General features: G+C 31.4%; 1 protein-coding gene across 1 annotated transcript in view; it reads left to right on the plus strand.

Moving 5' to 3' along the window:
- The first annotated feature begins 491 nt into the window (after positions 1-491).
- The window catches only part of LOC110651777 (uncharacterized), a 28364-nt gene continuing 15332 nt past the window's right edge, over positions 492-13523 (plus strand). Inside the window, 12 exon segments of the mRNA XM_058141128.1 lie at positions 492-592; positions 1073-1339; positions 1470-1538; positions 1764-1901; positions 1993-2110; positions 5161-5243; positions 5445-5540; positions 10988-11156; positions 11356-11498; positions 11573-11659; positions 11809-11994; positions 13136-13303. Of these exon segments, the coding sequence (XP_057997111.1) occupies positions 1118-1339; positions 1470-1538; positions 1764-1901; positions 1993-2110; positions 5161-5243; positions 5445-5540; positions 10988-11156; positions 11356-11498; positions 11573-11659; positions 11809-11994; positions 13136-13303 (1479 nt within the window). The 5' untranslated portion in view covers positions 492-592; positions 1073-1117.

The raw sequence follows: 13523 nt of genomic DNA on the forward strand, positions 1-13523 counted from the left end.
TGTTAGGGATGCTTTATCAATTTTAAATATCTTTACAAATAAAAAAGAAAGGTCTCATTATCTAACCTAATTTGGTTCAATAAGTTAAAAACATATAAAAAAAATCTCATTATAAATTTTACATAATTAATTTGTAGATCACATTGAGGGTAAATTTGTAAATAAATTTGAAAACATAATAAGAAGGAATCACATATGCACATTCTCATTCCTATTCTCATGATTGAGGTATTCTTGATTCCAATCCCACATGCCAAGAAACCAAAAGAAAAGAGGAAATGATTGAGTTATTCTTAATTCCAATTCCAAATACCAAGTAACCAAAAGAAAGAGGAAAAGAATTTGGAGAACTTTACGCCAATGGGAATCTTAATATTTAACTCAATCTTAATTCCAATCCCAAATACCAAGTAACCAAAAGAAAGAGGAAAAGAATTTGCAGAACTTTACGCCAATGGAAATCTTAATATTTAACTCAATCTTAATTCCAATCCCAAATACCAAGTAACCAAAAGAAAGAGGAAATCTTAATATTTCTACCTCCTCACACTCTCTTCACTCTTAGACCACTTTCACTATTTCGACAATACAGGTTCTTAATATTTCTTATTCTTTGATCGTTTCATTTCAAGTCTGAAATATCATTCAATCATCTGTTTCTGCATTCTTAAAATGTAAATTCAGTTTCATATGCGTTCTCCCAGTGGAGACTATTTGTGAATTCATCATCTTGCACGTGTCTCCAAAGTTTTAGTTTATCCATTTTTTATTAATCTGTTTGTTTCTTTGAATTGAATTCCACTGATTCTTGATCTTGTTTATAGTAAATTTGAGTTGAGGAATGCTGTAATTCGTTGCATGCACCCATTAGTGATTCTATTTTGTATATATCATTTGTTGATTCAAAGGTGGTAGTGGCGTGGTGGAAGTATTGTGTTCTAATTTAGGCACTTACTTTTTTTTATTATTAATTTGTTAGTTTGGTTGAATCGAATTCTGCTGATTCTTATTCTGTTTATCATAAACTTGGGTTGAGGAATAGTGTAATTCCAATTCAATTTTTGGCATGCAGAAAGAAGAGGCCTGATTCTGTACAGAGTTGGCATTGGTATCTAAAATGGCTGGTCATGAAGAGAAGACTGTTACTTCTGATGCCAAAGCAGGGAATATGATTTTTGAGCCTATCCTGGAGGATGGAGTTTTTCGATTTGATTGCTCATATCCCAGTCTTTCATTCATCAATACTAAGGATAGGGACACACCAATCATCAGTCATCCAGTTCCCTCATATATCCCTACTTTTGAATGTGTTTTAGGAAAGCAGATTGTCAAACTTGAGGTTGGCCTTTCCCATATTTGTGCCCTCTAGTTGTTAAATTTAAAATTTCATTCCTTTTTGTTGTTTCTAGTTGTATTTATTGGCTTATAGCATCTTTAATGCTAATTATGTTTTTTTTCCCCTGGTTTAGCTTCCCAATGGTACCTCCTTCTATGGAACTGGAGAAGTTAGTGGACCACTTGAGCGGACAGGGAAGAGAGTAAGTCATTTTAATTTGTTTGCCATTCCACTCTGAAATCAGATCACACTCTTATAGAGTTCTCAAATGAACTCTAGTATTCAGAGATTCCCAGCACCATACACACGCCCAACAAATCCCTTTCTGTATTCATTAAAAAAAGTCTTCCAAATCCAAACCAAATTAGGAAGTTTATGGCATGATCCACCACATCTAAATATAAGCAGTTTCATTTTAAAAATGTAGGTTTTCACATGGAACACAGATTCATATGGTTATGGTCCTGAAACTATGCCCTTGTATCAATCACATCCTTGGGTGCTAGCTATTCTTCCAAATGGAGAGGCACTAGGAGTTCTTGCTGACACAACACAACGTTGTGAGGTAATGGGAATTATAGCAAAACTATTTAAAGATCTTTAAGCTCATTCTTATATCTTTACCTAATTTACTGCCAACAATCTATCATATGCAGATTGATTTAAGGAAGGAATCAATTATTCAATTCATTGCTTCAGCCTCATATCCTGTCATTACATTTGGTCCGTTTGCTTCACCCACTGCTGTCCTGAAATCCTTATCTCATGCAATTGGTAATTCACTTGACCCTTTTAACTTTTTCTCTTTGAATCTAATTATGTCCTCTTTCAATGACTTTTTTAGTGTGCACATTGTGTTGGGTTTATTGTTAGATTTACGTTCATATTTCATCAGACATACAATATATAGCTTATGGAATGAATTTAACCTTTGAAAATTGACTAATGAATATTGGGGTGTCTTATTTTGATGTTAAGGAATGAATGTTAAGTGTGAAAGATATGCCTGTGTGTGTGTGTGTGTGTGTATCAGTTTGCACTATGCATTTATATCAGTTTGCAATCATCACTATACTAGAAAATCAATTGTAAACAAGATAGGTTATAGAGTCTGCAATAAGAGGTTGGGAAATTAGGGGACAAAAGAAAGAATGAAAGGAAGATAGATGCGGATATCTACCACCTTATTGTGTATGGCATCACCACTCCCTTAGTTTTCAACTATCTCTGTTTGATAAGCATTATGTGTGACAAATAAGACCTCTTTGCTTATGGTTCTGCCCTTCCCTCTCTGATTGGCAATGAGATTTGTGATTTTAATTTTTTCTTTGTGTGTGCGGTGAGGGAAAAGTTCGTAAAACTTAAAGGAACAATTAATTGCAGGCCTACAGTGAGTTTAGTAGCTTGTAAAGCTATGTGCACAACTTTCAAGCACATAAAATGTTGTTTGTAGAGAACATTTGCATTCCCTTGCTATTTCTCAAAGTCTCTTTTAGAATAAGGGAGTATGTGTTAGGTGGGGTTTGTATGTGTTAGGTGGTGTACCATAGAAGTGGCATATGGATGGCTTAGGTAATCGTAGGTTGGGGTGTAAATGACTAGCCTAACTATTTAGTGATAGGTTGTCTCTAGTCTACCCATTTACCTAAGTGGTGATAGATTAGTAGTGGTAGTGGCAGCACCTATTGATAGGTTTGCTTTTATTCATTTAATTTAATACCCATTAGTAGGGGTGTGCTCACTACATTAAAATTATTATATTGAAACTAAAAATTTTTACTCAAAAAGCTATTTATTTGTCTCTATATATTTTTAGAGACAAATAATTATTTATTCTATTTACTGTTATCCCTAAATGTAATTAGAGACAGATATGAAGATAAATATATATTTGACACTGATTTAATCTTCAGAGACAAATATATTTATCTATATTAATAACTTATACAGATAAAAATTGACTTTAATTATTGACTTTAATTATTTATATTAAAATTTCTAAATTTACTTTTAGAATTAAATAAATTTGTATGTAATAATATTTTCTAAAAAAAATTATTTGTCATTATATATTAATTTCTTCATGTCATTAATTATTAATATAAGTGCATTTATTTTTCTTTAATAATATAACATTTATTTGCTACTACAATTTAAATGAAATTTATTTAAATTACTAAAAAAAATAAATAATTAGAGACAGATATGAAGACAAATATATATTTGACACTGATTTAACCTTCAAAGATAAATATATTTGCCTATATTAATAACTTATACAGACAAAAATTTGTCTCTCTTTCCAATTTTAATAAACTATATTATTTGCTCCTGAATCTATTTTTAAAGACAAATTAAATTGACTTTAATTGTTTATATTAAAATTTCTAAATTTACTTTTAGAATTAAATAAATTTGTCTCTAATAATATTTTCTAAAAATAAATTATCTTGTCATTATATATTAATTTCTTCATACCATTAATTATTAATATAAGTGCATTTATTTTTCTTTAATAATATAACATTTATTTACTACTACAATTTAAATGAAATTTATTTAAATTACTAAAAATAATGAATATTACTTAAAACAAATAAATATAATTTTAAAAAATAAACTATAACTAGCATGGCCCGTATTTGGACCCCATTTTTTTCCAAGTCCTTGAAAAAACGATGTGGGACATCGTTTTCCTTTTTTATATAAATTATTATTTTATTAATTTATAATTAAGAATTAAAATTTTCAATTCATCATGTAAATGCTTTACTACAATAAAGAGATAATAATATATTATATTATGTAATCAAATTTTATTATAGTTATTATGGTACTTGTATTTTTTAAGTACAAATTTAATTAAAGATAATAATTAAAAAATAAATATATTAATAAATTCAAATCAACAAAATATTGCAGTTTAATAGTTAAAGTGTTTTTATCAAAATTTTGAGTTTTTTCCTTAAGAAATTAATAACACTTATTAGCTCAATGATTAATAACAATATATTGATTAAAAGCATTAATTATATAGATTAAAAGAAAAATATAATTTCTTTACTGTAATATATACAAAATTAATACAACATAAATATATATGTAAATGTATTTGCATGTCTAATTTTTAAAAATCACTTTTTTATTTCACTATATATAATCTATGCATACTTAACACACTTTATATATATATATATATATATATATATATATATATATATATATATATATATATATATATATATATATATATATATATATTTGTTGGAGTTACATTTGTTGGGAGTCGAGAAGGGGATGTTGCACTATTGTTGGAGTTATATTTGTTCTCTCTCACTCTTTCCCTCTCCCTCTGTTTCCTCTTACAACCTTAATTTCTAATTTTTTTTCTAAGAACCATAATGTGCAGTGGCCTTTTATATAATCTACCTTTAAATTTCAGTCCCAAGTAACATTTGCTATAAAATAAATTCGGGCAAAATTTTTCTTGGTAGATATTTATCTTCAACTTTTATTAGTTAAACTTAAATGAAGATTGGTATTTGCAAATTTTTTCATACCATGACTACTAATAGACTAATAGTTGGTAGAAATGGTAAAGAGGGGGAGTCATGGGTTGAAATTTGGACAAAGATCATGGTATCTACATCTAATTTTAGAAAAAAAAAAAAAAAAAAAGAATTGCATGTTGAGTTTTACTCAAAGAGTTAAACAATTACATTTGATAACTTGTGTAGTGTTTAGGTAACTTCTAGTTATTTCTTTTATATTTTATTTTTTGAATATCTTTTTGGTAGTCATTTATGCTGCATATTTATATTCAGGAACTGTTTTTATGCCTCCAAAGTGGGCCTTAGGTTATCAACAATGCCGTTGGAGCTATGATTCTGATAAGAGGGTTCGTGAGGTACAATATTGATGCATTATGTCAATTTGTTGACTACTATGGGATCTCAAGCTAGATTGTATTTATTTATTTATAACTATGGAAAGTCAAGTTTTAATAGTTCCCTTTTGCAAAATTTTGTCTATAGCTTTTACTATAGGCCTTTGATAGTTATACATCATATATCCTTTCTTCTTGTTGTTGAGCCTTTTGCACTTGCAGATTGCCAAAACATTTAGGAAGAAGGGCATTCCTTGTGATGTGATATGGATGGACATTGACTACATGGATGCTTTTCGCTGTTTCACATTTGACCAGGCATGTTTCCCTTATATCCTTTGGATGATAAATTCATCCCTAATTAAATTGAAATGTTAGGGTACTCTATGCCTAAATACTTCTCACTTTTTTCCTTGAATAAGCTCAATGTGATCATTCTTTCTTTGCCTCATTGCTTCTTGCTACATATTAACCATTAGACAATGTTGAAATTTGCCACTTATGGATGATAACTATTCAATTTTAGAATCAAGAATGATATTTTTCCGTGGAGCATATTTAGTGGCTTGCATTATCCTAATCTTGGTAGTCATGCCTATGTACCTATTTGAGTTCCTATACATACAAATACAAAATACAAAATCATATAGATATGTCATATACATATATGTTGAAAAGAAAGCTTATTATATTCCCATTTCCAATAAAAAATGAATTCTTCTATATTATTGGTGTGCCCAGGCTATCCATAGACTCCAAAATTGAATCCTACGTTTCAACTTAATAATTCAAGTCTCGAGATGCAAATAACCAAATGTGCATTATTCAAGTCTTTAAAGGTAATTATTAAAAATAAAGAGGGAGAAGAAATAGAAAGAGAATGTGGGGAAGATGGTAGAAGAAATAGGTTATATATGCTGTTACACATAAACTAAGAATAGTATGTTACCCATTTACAACACACAGGCAAATTTATAGGCATAAACATAGCACACATTCATGGGCCTAATTCACCCAATCACAGCTTAATAATTTCACTTATTCAATCATTCACAACTAGCATTTTAACATTCCCCCTCCAATTGAAGCATACAAATTATATGCTCCTAGCTTATTACAAATGTAATCAATCCGAGTACCTTTAAGCAATTTAGTAAGAGTGTCTGTTAATTGGTTGTTTGAATTGATGGAACTAGTAGCAATATATCCTTACTCAATCTTCTATCTAATGAAATGACAATCCACCTCTATGTGTTTTGCCCTTTCATGAAAAGCTAGACTTGAGGTGATATGTAATGCTGCTTGATTATCCCAAATCAACTTCGTATGTTTGATATCCCCATGTTTCAATTCTTAAAGAAGTTATTTCAACCAACAATTTTGCTTTTGCACTTGACCTAGCAACTGCATCTTGCTTTCTACTTTTCCAAGATATTAAATTTCCTCTAAACAAGACACAATATCTTGAAGTAAGTCATTTGTCTTAAGGAGAACCAATCCAATTTGCATTTGAATATCCAATAACTTTTGAGTGGCCATTGTCTTCATCTAGACTATGCAACTTTGATTTCCATAAAAATATTTCAATTTACCCAAGTCTTTGATCTTAAAGTAATTGAAGAGGTGTTGTTTTAATTGAGTAATTCCATCATGATCACTACCTATGATAATAATATCATTGACCTAAACCACGAAATAGATGGTTTTACCATGATCAGTATGATGATAAAATACTTAATGATCAGCTCTATCTTGAGTCATCCCAAATTGTTAGACAAAAGTACCAAATTGTCCAAACCATGCTCTTGGAGACCTTTTTTTTTTTTTTTTGGCCCATGAAAGGATTGATGTAGTCGACATTCTAAGCTTGAGCAGCAAAATTGCTCCATATAATCCTTTTCTGCTAACTCCCTATTTAAGAAAGCATTTTTTATGTCAAGTTCATGAAATGGCCAATGATGAAAAGTAGCCACTAAGATAAGTAGGTGAAAAAAAGGAAATATTGGCCACTGGAAGAAAGTATCACTATAATCTTCCTAAAAAATTTGAATGTATCCTTTAGCAACAAGTTGAGCCTTCAGGTGCTTTAGGTGATCAAATTTTCCATGAGGACAGACCTTATCTGTATAAATCTAACAACAACCAACAGTAGACTTTCTATGAGCCAAGGGAATTAAGTCCTACTACTATTAGAATGAAGAGTAATAATTTCTTCAATCATTGCCTTGCACCACCATGGTTGAGATAATGCTTCCCTAATGGTTTTTGGAACTTGGATAGAGTAAAATTTGGAGCAAAAGCATAATAGTGTGAAGATAGATGATAAAACTAAAGAGATTGTAAATGGGATAAGGACTATGAAAAGTACGAGTACCTTTACGAAGAGCAATGAGGAGAGTAGTTGTTTCTCCTAGAGGCATGACTAGCATAAGTGATGATGTTGATATAAGAAATAAGTCACCTAGAGCATTTTATGGACTTATATCATCAAGAAAAACATCATTTGTGTTAGTCCGAGGATTTGGATGAGGTAGTTGTAAATAGATCTGAAGAGGAGGTGGGATAGCATTTGGAGTAGGAATAAGAGGAAATAGAAAAGCTTTAGAGATGATATTTTGGTTTACTGCTTAGGTGGAAGTTCGGAGATGTTTTAAGAAGGTTACATCTACTAATATGAAATATTTGTTTGTGGTTGGCTTATAAAATTTGTAACCTTTCTAAAGGTGAGAATATCCTTTCTAAAGGTGAGAATATTCTAGAAAAAATACATTTAAAAGATTTTGGTTGAAATTTGTCTTTCCAGGAGTAAGATTATGAATAAGCAAGTACAACCAAATACACAAGGAAAAAGATGATATGGATTTCGGTATGGAAACAAACAAGAATGAATAATTTAATTCTATAAAACATAAGAAGACATATGATTAATTAACTAGCAGTAAGAACATACTCCTAAAAATGAAATGGAACGTGATGGTGTATGAGTAAAGTATGGCTGTTTCAATAAGTTACTAATCCTTATGTTTATCTACTCTATTTTATTAAAGGGTACAAGCATTAGAAATTTGATGAATGATTCCTTGAGAAGACATGAAATATTGAGAAGGAAGAGAAAAATATTCTTATGTATTATTATTACGTAACACTAATGGAAACACCAAATTGAATATGCATCTCAGCTATGAGTATAAAATAACTAAGTAGAGCCGAGCTTTAAAGAGCTCAGACTTGGTTCATTAAAATATTATTTTGAGCAACTTGCCAGTAGCTTAGCTCGTTTGCATTCCTAATTAGTTTAAGGTTTAGAGTTATGAAGTTCAAACTATGTACTTTTGATTAGCTCTCATGTAAAAAATAATTTAAATTTCATAAAATATTAAATTTGTATTACAAATAACTATATTCTACAAATAAATTTTATATATTTATTATATCATAGTTTTTAAAAAAATATTATTTTTACAACATTCATAAATAAAAAAATAAATATTTATAGTATAATGAAATACAACAATTAATATAAATATTTTTATAAATGAGCCCGTTTAACAACCTTGCTCATGAGCCTTAATGAGTTGAACATTTAGAAGCTCGAGCTCGGCTCATTTATTAAATGAACCTAAAAATCAATCTCGAACTCGACTCGTTTTCTAAATAAGCCACACTGAGCCCGATTTGTGAACAGCTTGGTTTATTTACAACCTTAATCTGGGCCAAAAATTTTAAAGATAGAAAATAATTCATAATTATCTTTCATTAAAAATAACCAATTGCATCAAGAATAATTATCAATAAAGGTAACAAATAGTGAAATCCTATAGTTGAACTGACACAAATCGGACCCTATATATCCAAATGAACAATGTCAAAAATGAATGCAACCTGTTTGTTAACTTGCTTGGGAAAAGAAGAACGAGTTTGTTTTACAAGCTAACATGACTCCCAGTTTCTGGAGTTTGGATATACTAGGACGACCCAAATGATTGTGAAGAATATCAAGAGAAGTAATGAAAGCACAAGCAATTGAAGATTTTGTGCGAGAGAGATAATATAGTCATTTTGATTCATGTCCTATGCCAATCACCTTCCCTGTACCACTGTTCTACACAATAATAGAATCAGTTATGAGTGTGACAAAATAATTAAGGTGTTTGGTTAATTTGCTAATGGATATTAAATTGTATGGACACTTCGAAGCAAATATTACTAAAGTTAAAGAACAGAGAGGAGAGGATATGCCTCCCATACTCCTTTAATTACAATTTTTGATTTATTGGGTAAAGTATCATTAGGTAATTAGGAAAAAGATTTCTATTACAAGAGATCCATGGTGATAGTCAAAGACCCATTAGAAGCACTAGAATCAAGGATCCATGGTCCAATGGATGAGGATCATTTTAGACATTTAAAGATATTACCAAATTAGGAAAATGAGAATAACTGCTAGTTGGGAAACTGATACTCCAAGTATTATTCATATTTTACTCTAGTCAAGGTGATAGAATTATTTAATCAATGAGCAGGATGACATATGATTGTATTTATGGAGATTGCTTTGCCAATCACCTTTTGTTTTAATTAGGTAGGAATAATATTTTGAATTTACAAGCCGTAGAAGCATAAAAGCAGTAGCAATAGAATTGGTTGAGCCCAAGTCTGCATAAGTAGAAGCAGGCCTTAAAAAAAAAAAAAAAAAAAAGTGGTGGAGAGAGACTAAAATACCTGGAGAAATACTTTGAAATGGTTGGGTTTCATGATGCTTAGAGAAAGAAAGGAAGGAGGGCCAAAAGTTATAAATCTTAGAGAAAATAGACTAAAATAGACTTTTGTTAGATGAGAGAAGGCAAATTTGCAATAATCCAATATACCAAAATACTTTTGTTCTCTAAGGCACCTAAGATACCAAGGGATTTAGTTGAAGGTCTGCAGCTAGAAGGAGTTGCACAATCAAAACGAGGTGACTAGCGTTGATTCTGGTGGGAAAAGAATGGTTGATGACATCTCATTCGCATGCATGTGTATAAGAGTCTAGAATCTTGTGATGGTGTGTTCGGTGAGGGGCTTTCCAGTGGTAAGATTCTAAGGCAGAGCCGATTGGCGATAGGCGATGTAATTGGGATAGGTGGTGAGACTAAACAACTCTTAAACACTCTTTGATTGAAAAAATGTGTCTCATTTCTTCAAAAAAGATATAGAGGAAGGGGAGAAATGGAGGATAGGAGACCAGAACCTACAAATCTCCTAACATTTAGATAATGAAATGAGAAAAGTAATAAAAAGAGAATGTGGAGAAGAATTGCTTCATTATTCCCTCGAGCCTTTGGGTATATACACTGTTACACAAACTAAGAATGGTATGTCACATATTGCAGAACATAGGCACATTTACAGGCATAAACATAGCACACACTCACAAACCCAATTCCCAATACTCAAATATTCATTCAGAACTAGCATTCTAAATTAAACATCTTAGTGCAAGTATCTAAATAGTCTGGCCATGTTCAAATTACCCTTCTTACAACTCTACTTTATTGGGGCAACCAGGTTTATGGACATTTTGTGAGTGATTAATGATTATATATTCCTTTGGATTCATTTACTATTGTGCTCTATAATTTTATTAATTTCTTGTCTTTTGCCAAATTCACTATGCATCAAGAATGATTTGAATCAAGGATATTGGCATAGATAGAAATGTATGTTCTATGATAAACTTACAATTGTCAATCTTGACATAGAAATTTTGTTATGAATAATTTCAGGAACGTTTTCCTGATCCACAATCTTTGGCAAAAGATCTCCATGATATGGGTTTTAAAGCAACTTGGATGCTTGACCCTGGTATCAAATGTGAAGAAGGTTATTTTGTGTATGATAGTGGTTCTAAAAGTGATGTTTGGGTTCAAAGAGAAGATGGAAGACCATTTATCGGTGTGTTTTAATTTGCATTCAGAAATTATTTATCTACTTGCCTCTCTCTCTTTCTCTCTCCCACCCAACCCCCCACGCCCCCACCACACCCCCCACAACCCCCCACCCCACCCTCCTCCTCCCCACCCCCAAAACCCCTAACCCAACTAGTAGCCTAAAAAGAATGTTGAGTTGTTACTCTTTTCCTATCCATTTTTAGGGGAGGTGTGGCCTGGGCCTTGTGTTTTCCCTGACTTTACACAATCAAAGGTTCGCTCTTGGTGGGCTAGTTTAGTTAAAGATTTCATTCCTAATGGCATTGATGGCATATGGAATGATATGAATGAGCCAGCTGTTTTAAAGGTGACTCTCATTGTTATTTTCTTAGTGCTTGCAATTTCTTCAGTGGTACTTAGACTTATTATTTAACTTTTTAGGTAGCAACAAAGACAATGCCTGAAAGCAATATTCATCGAGGAGATGATGAACTTGGGGGTTGTCAGGAGCACTCATACTATCACAATGTATTCATCCTTTGCTTTTCTCGTTTTCTTTTGATAAGAGAATGATTTCTACTAATGGAATTTAAAATAGTTCTAGGTTGTGATTGCTTTTATTTATATTTATTATTGATAATAAAATAAAATTCTAAACTTAAAGTTCTTATTTTTAGGTATTTGGCATGCTGATGGCAAGATCAACATTTGAAGGCATGAAATTAGCTAATGAAAATAAGCGTCCCTTTGTTCTTACTAGAGCTGGATTTATTGGTAGTCAAAAGTATGCTGCAACATGGACAGGAGACAACATTTCAAATTGGGAGCATCTGCGCATGTCTATCTCCATGGTTCTTCAATTGGTGAGTAATTTATGAAGTCTAAGAAACTAGATTGTTGTAATTTGGGGCTAGAAGTCTTAGGAAAGTGTGGAAAATTGAATATGTAAGTGGTCTAAAGTTTATGAATGTCTTATATGAATGTTATTAACAAAGTTTACCTGATCAAAATGATGAAGATTATGCACCTTGCATCCTCTTTTCTCTAGATTGCTGGATTTTAGGGCTAGCAATCTTAGCTTTATGCATAATTGAACCATGGATTGATTTTGAATTGCTTTAAGAGGGAAAGGATATTAAATGTGCAAGAATGCAAAAGCAGTTGGAACAAATGGCTTTCATAAAGTTTTTGCATTTGTTGAACCAAGGATATGATTATATTAAGGCCTTGATTTTAAATGTTGTAGAACTTCACTTATAGAGACCTTTACTTATCTTTTATGTGTTTCTATTATTGTATCAAATAATGGCTGCTAATGAATTTTGAATGCCCCACTAAGACCTTTATGCCCCAAATGATACTTAGGAAAAAGTTGCATGGTTAACTACTTTCTATGCAAATGATATTGTGATTACAGGATATGATATTGAAGGTAGTCAAGCATTATATAGATGTTAAGGACCCTTATTAAGGATCACGTTACAGGTCTATGGATAGAATATGTAGTTGGTTTGAAGTTTGTAAGGGGAGTGTAACAGGGTTTTTCTTCTTACCACCTATGATTGCTAACTTATGGGCTCACCAGAGAGCACGTGAAAATCTCTAAAGTTGAAAGTGCATTTTAATCAGTTTGGTATTCTAGGAATGTATATGTGTACATATGATTAGTGTTTGCTCAATATAACAACTACAAACCTATTTTCTCCGTCTTTGTTTATTTTGATTGTCTTTTCACCCTAAATTATATATCTATTTTGCTGAATTTTATTTTTTTGTGGAACTCGTTTTCCTTATCATAATCCCCCTTGTCTTCCATTCTTCCTTCTTTTCTTGAATTGTTCATTGATTCTTATTATTTTTCAAAGCATAGTTTTTTTTGCAAGGAAGAAGAAAATTGTCTTTTTATCCAGAGGAAAATAAATTACTTCAATAAAAAAAATATTTCTGGGTTCATCTCTTGCAACATAATTATTTTCTCTAATTTTGGTTTTACTTTTTGAATAGGGACTCAGTGGTCAACCATTTGCAGGACCTGATATTGGCGGATTTGTTGGAAATGCAACGCCTAAGCTTTTTGGAAGGTGGATGGGTATCGGTGCAATGTTTCCTTTCTGCCGGGGGCATTCTGAAAAAGACTCTTCTGATCATGAGCCTTGGTCTTTTGGATATGAGGTTTGTCCTATGCACTAGTAATTTTATTGTAGCCATCTTCACATTTCCTACTACTGATATGTACGTAGATATTCCATTTAATTAGGCCCCAAAGTTGATTTAATACTATGATAGATTTGTTTAGATCTGAACCTGAGAAAACTATGTGAAATATTTCTTTTTCATAAGTATCATGGTTTATATCATGTTGCTTTAATATCATGTGTTTGCGCCTATCTTA

Source organism: Hevea brasiliensis, chromosome 18, assembly GCF_030052815.1.
Source record: "Hevea brasiliensis isolate MT/VB/25A 57/8 chromosome 18, ASM3005281v1, whole genome shotgun sequence".
Taxonomy (NCBI): domain Eukaryota; kingdom Viridiplantae; phylum Streptophyta; class Magnoliopsida; order Malpighiales; family Euphorbiaceae; genus Hevea; species Hevea brasiliensis.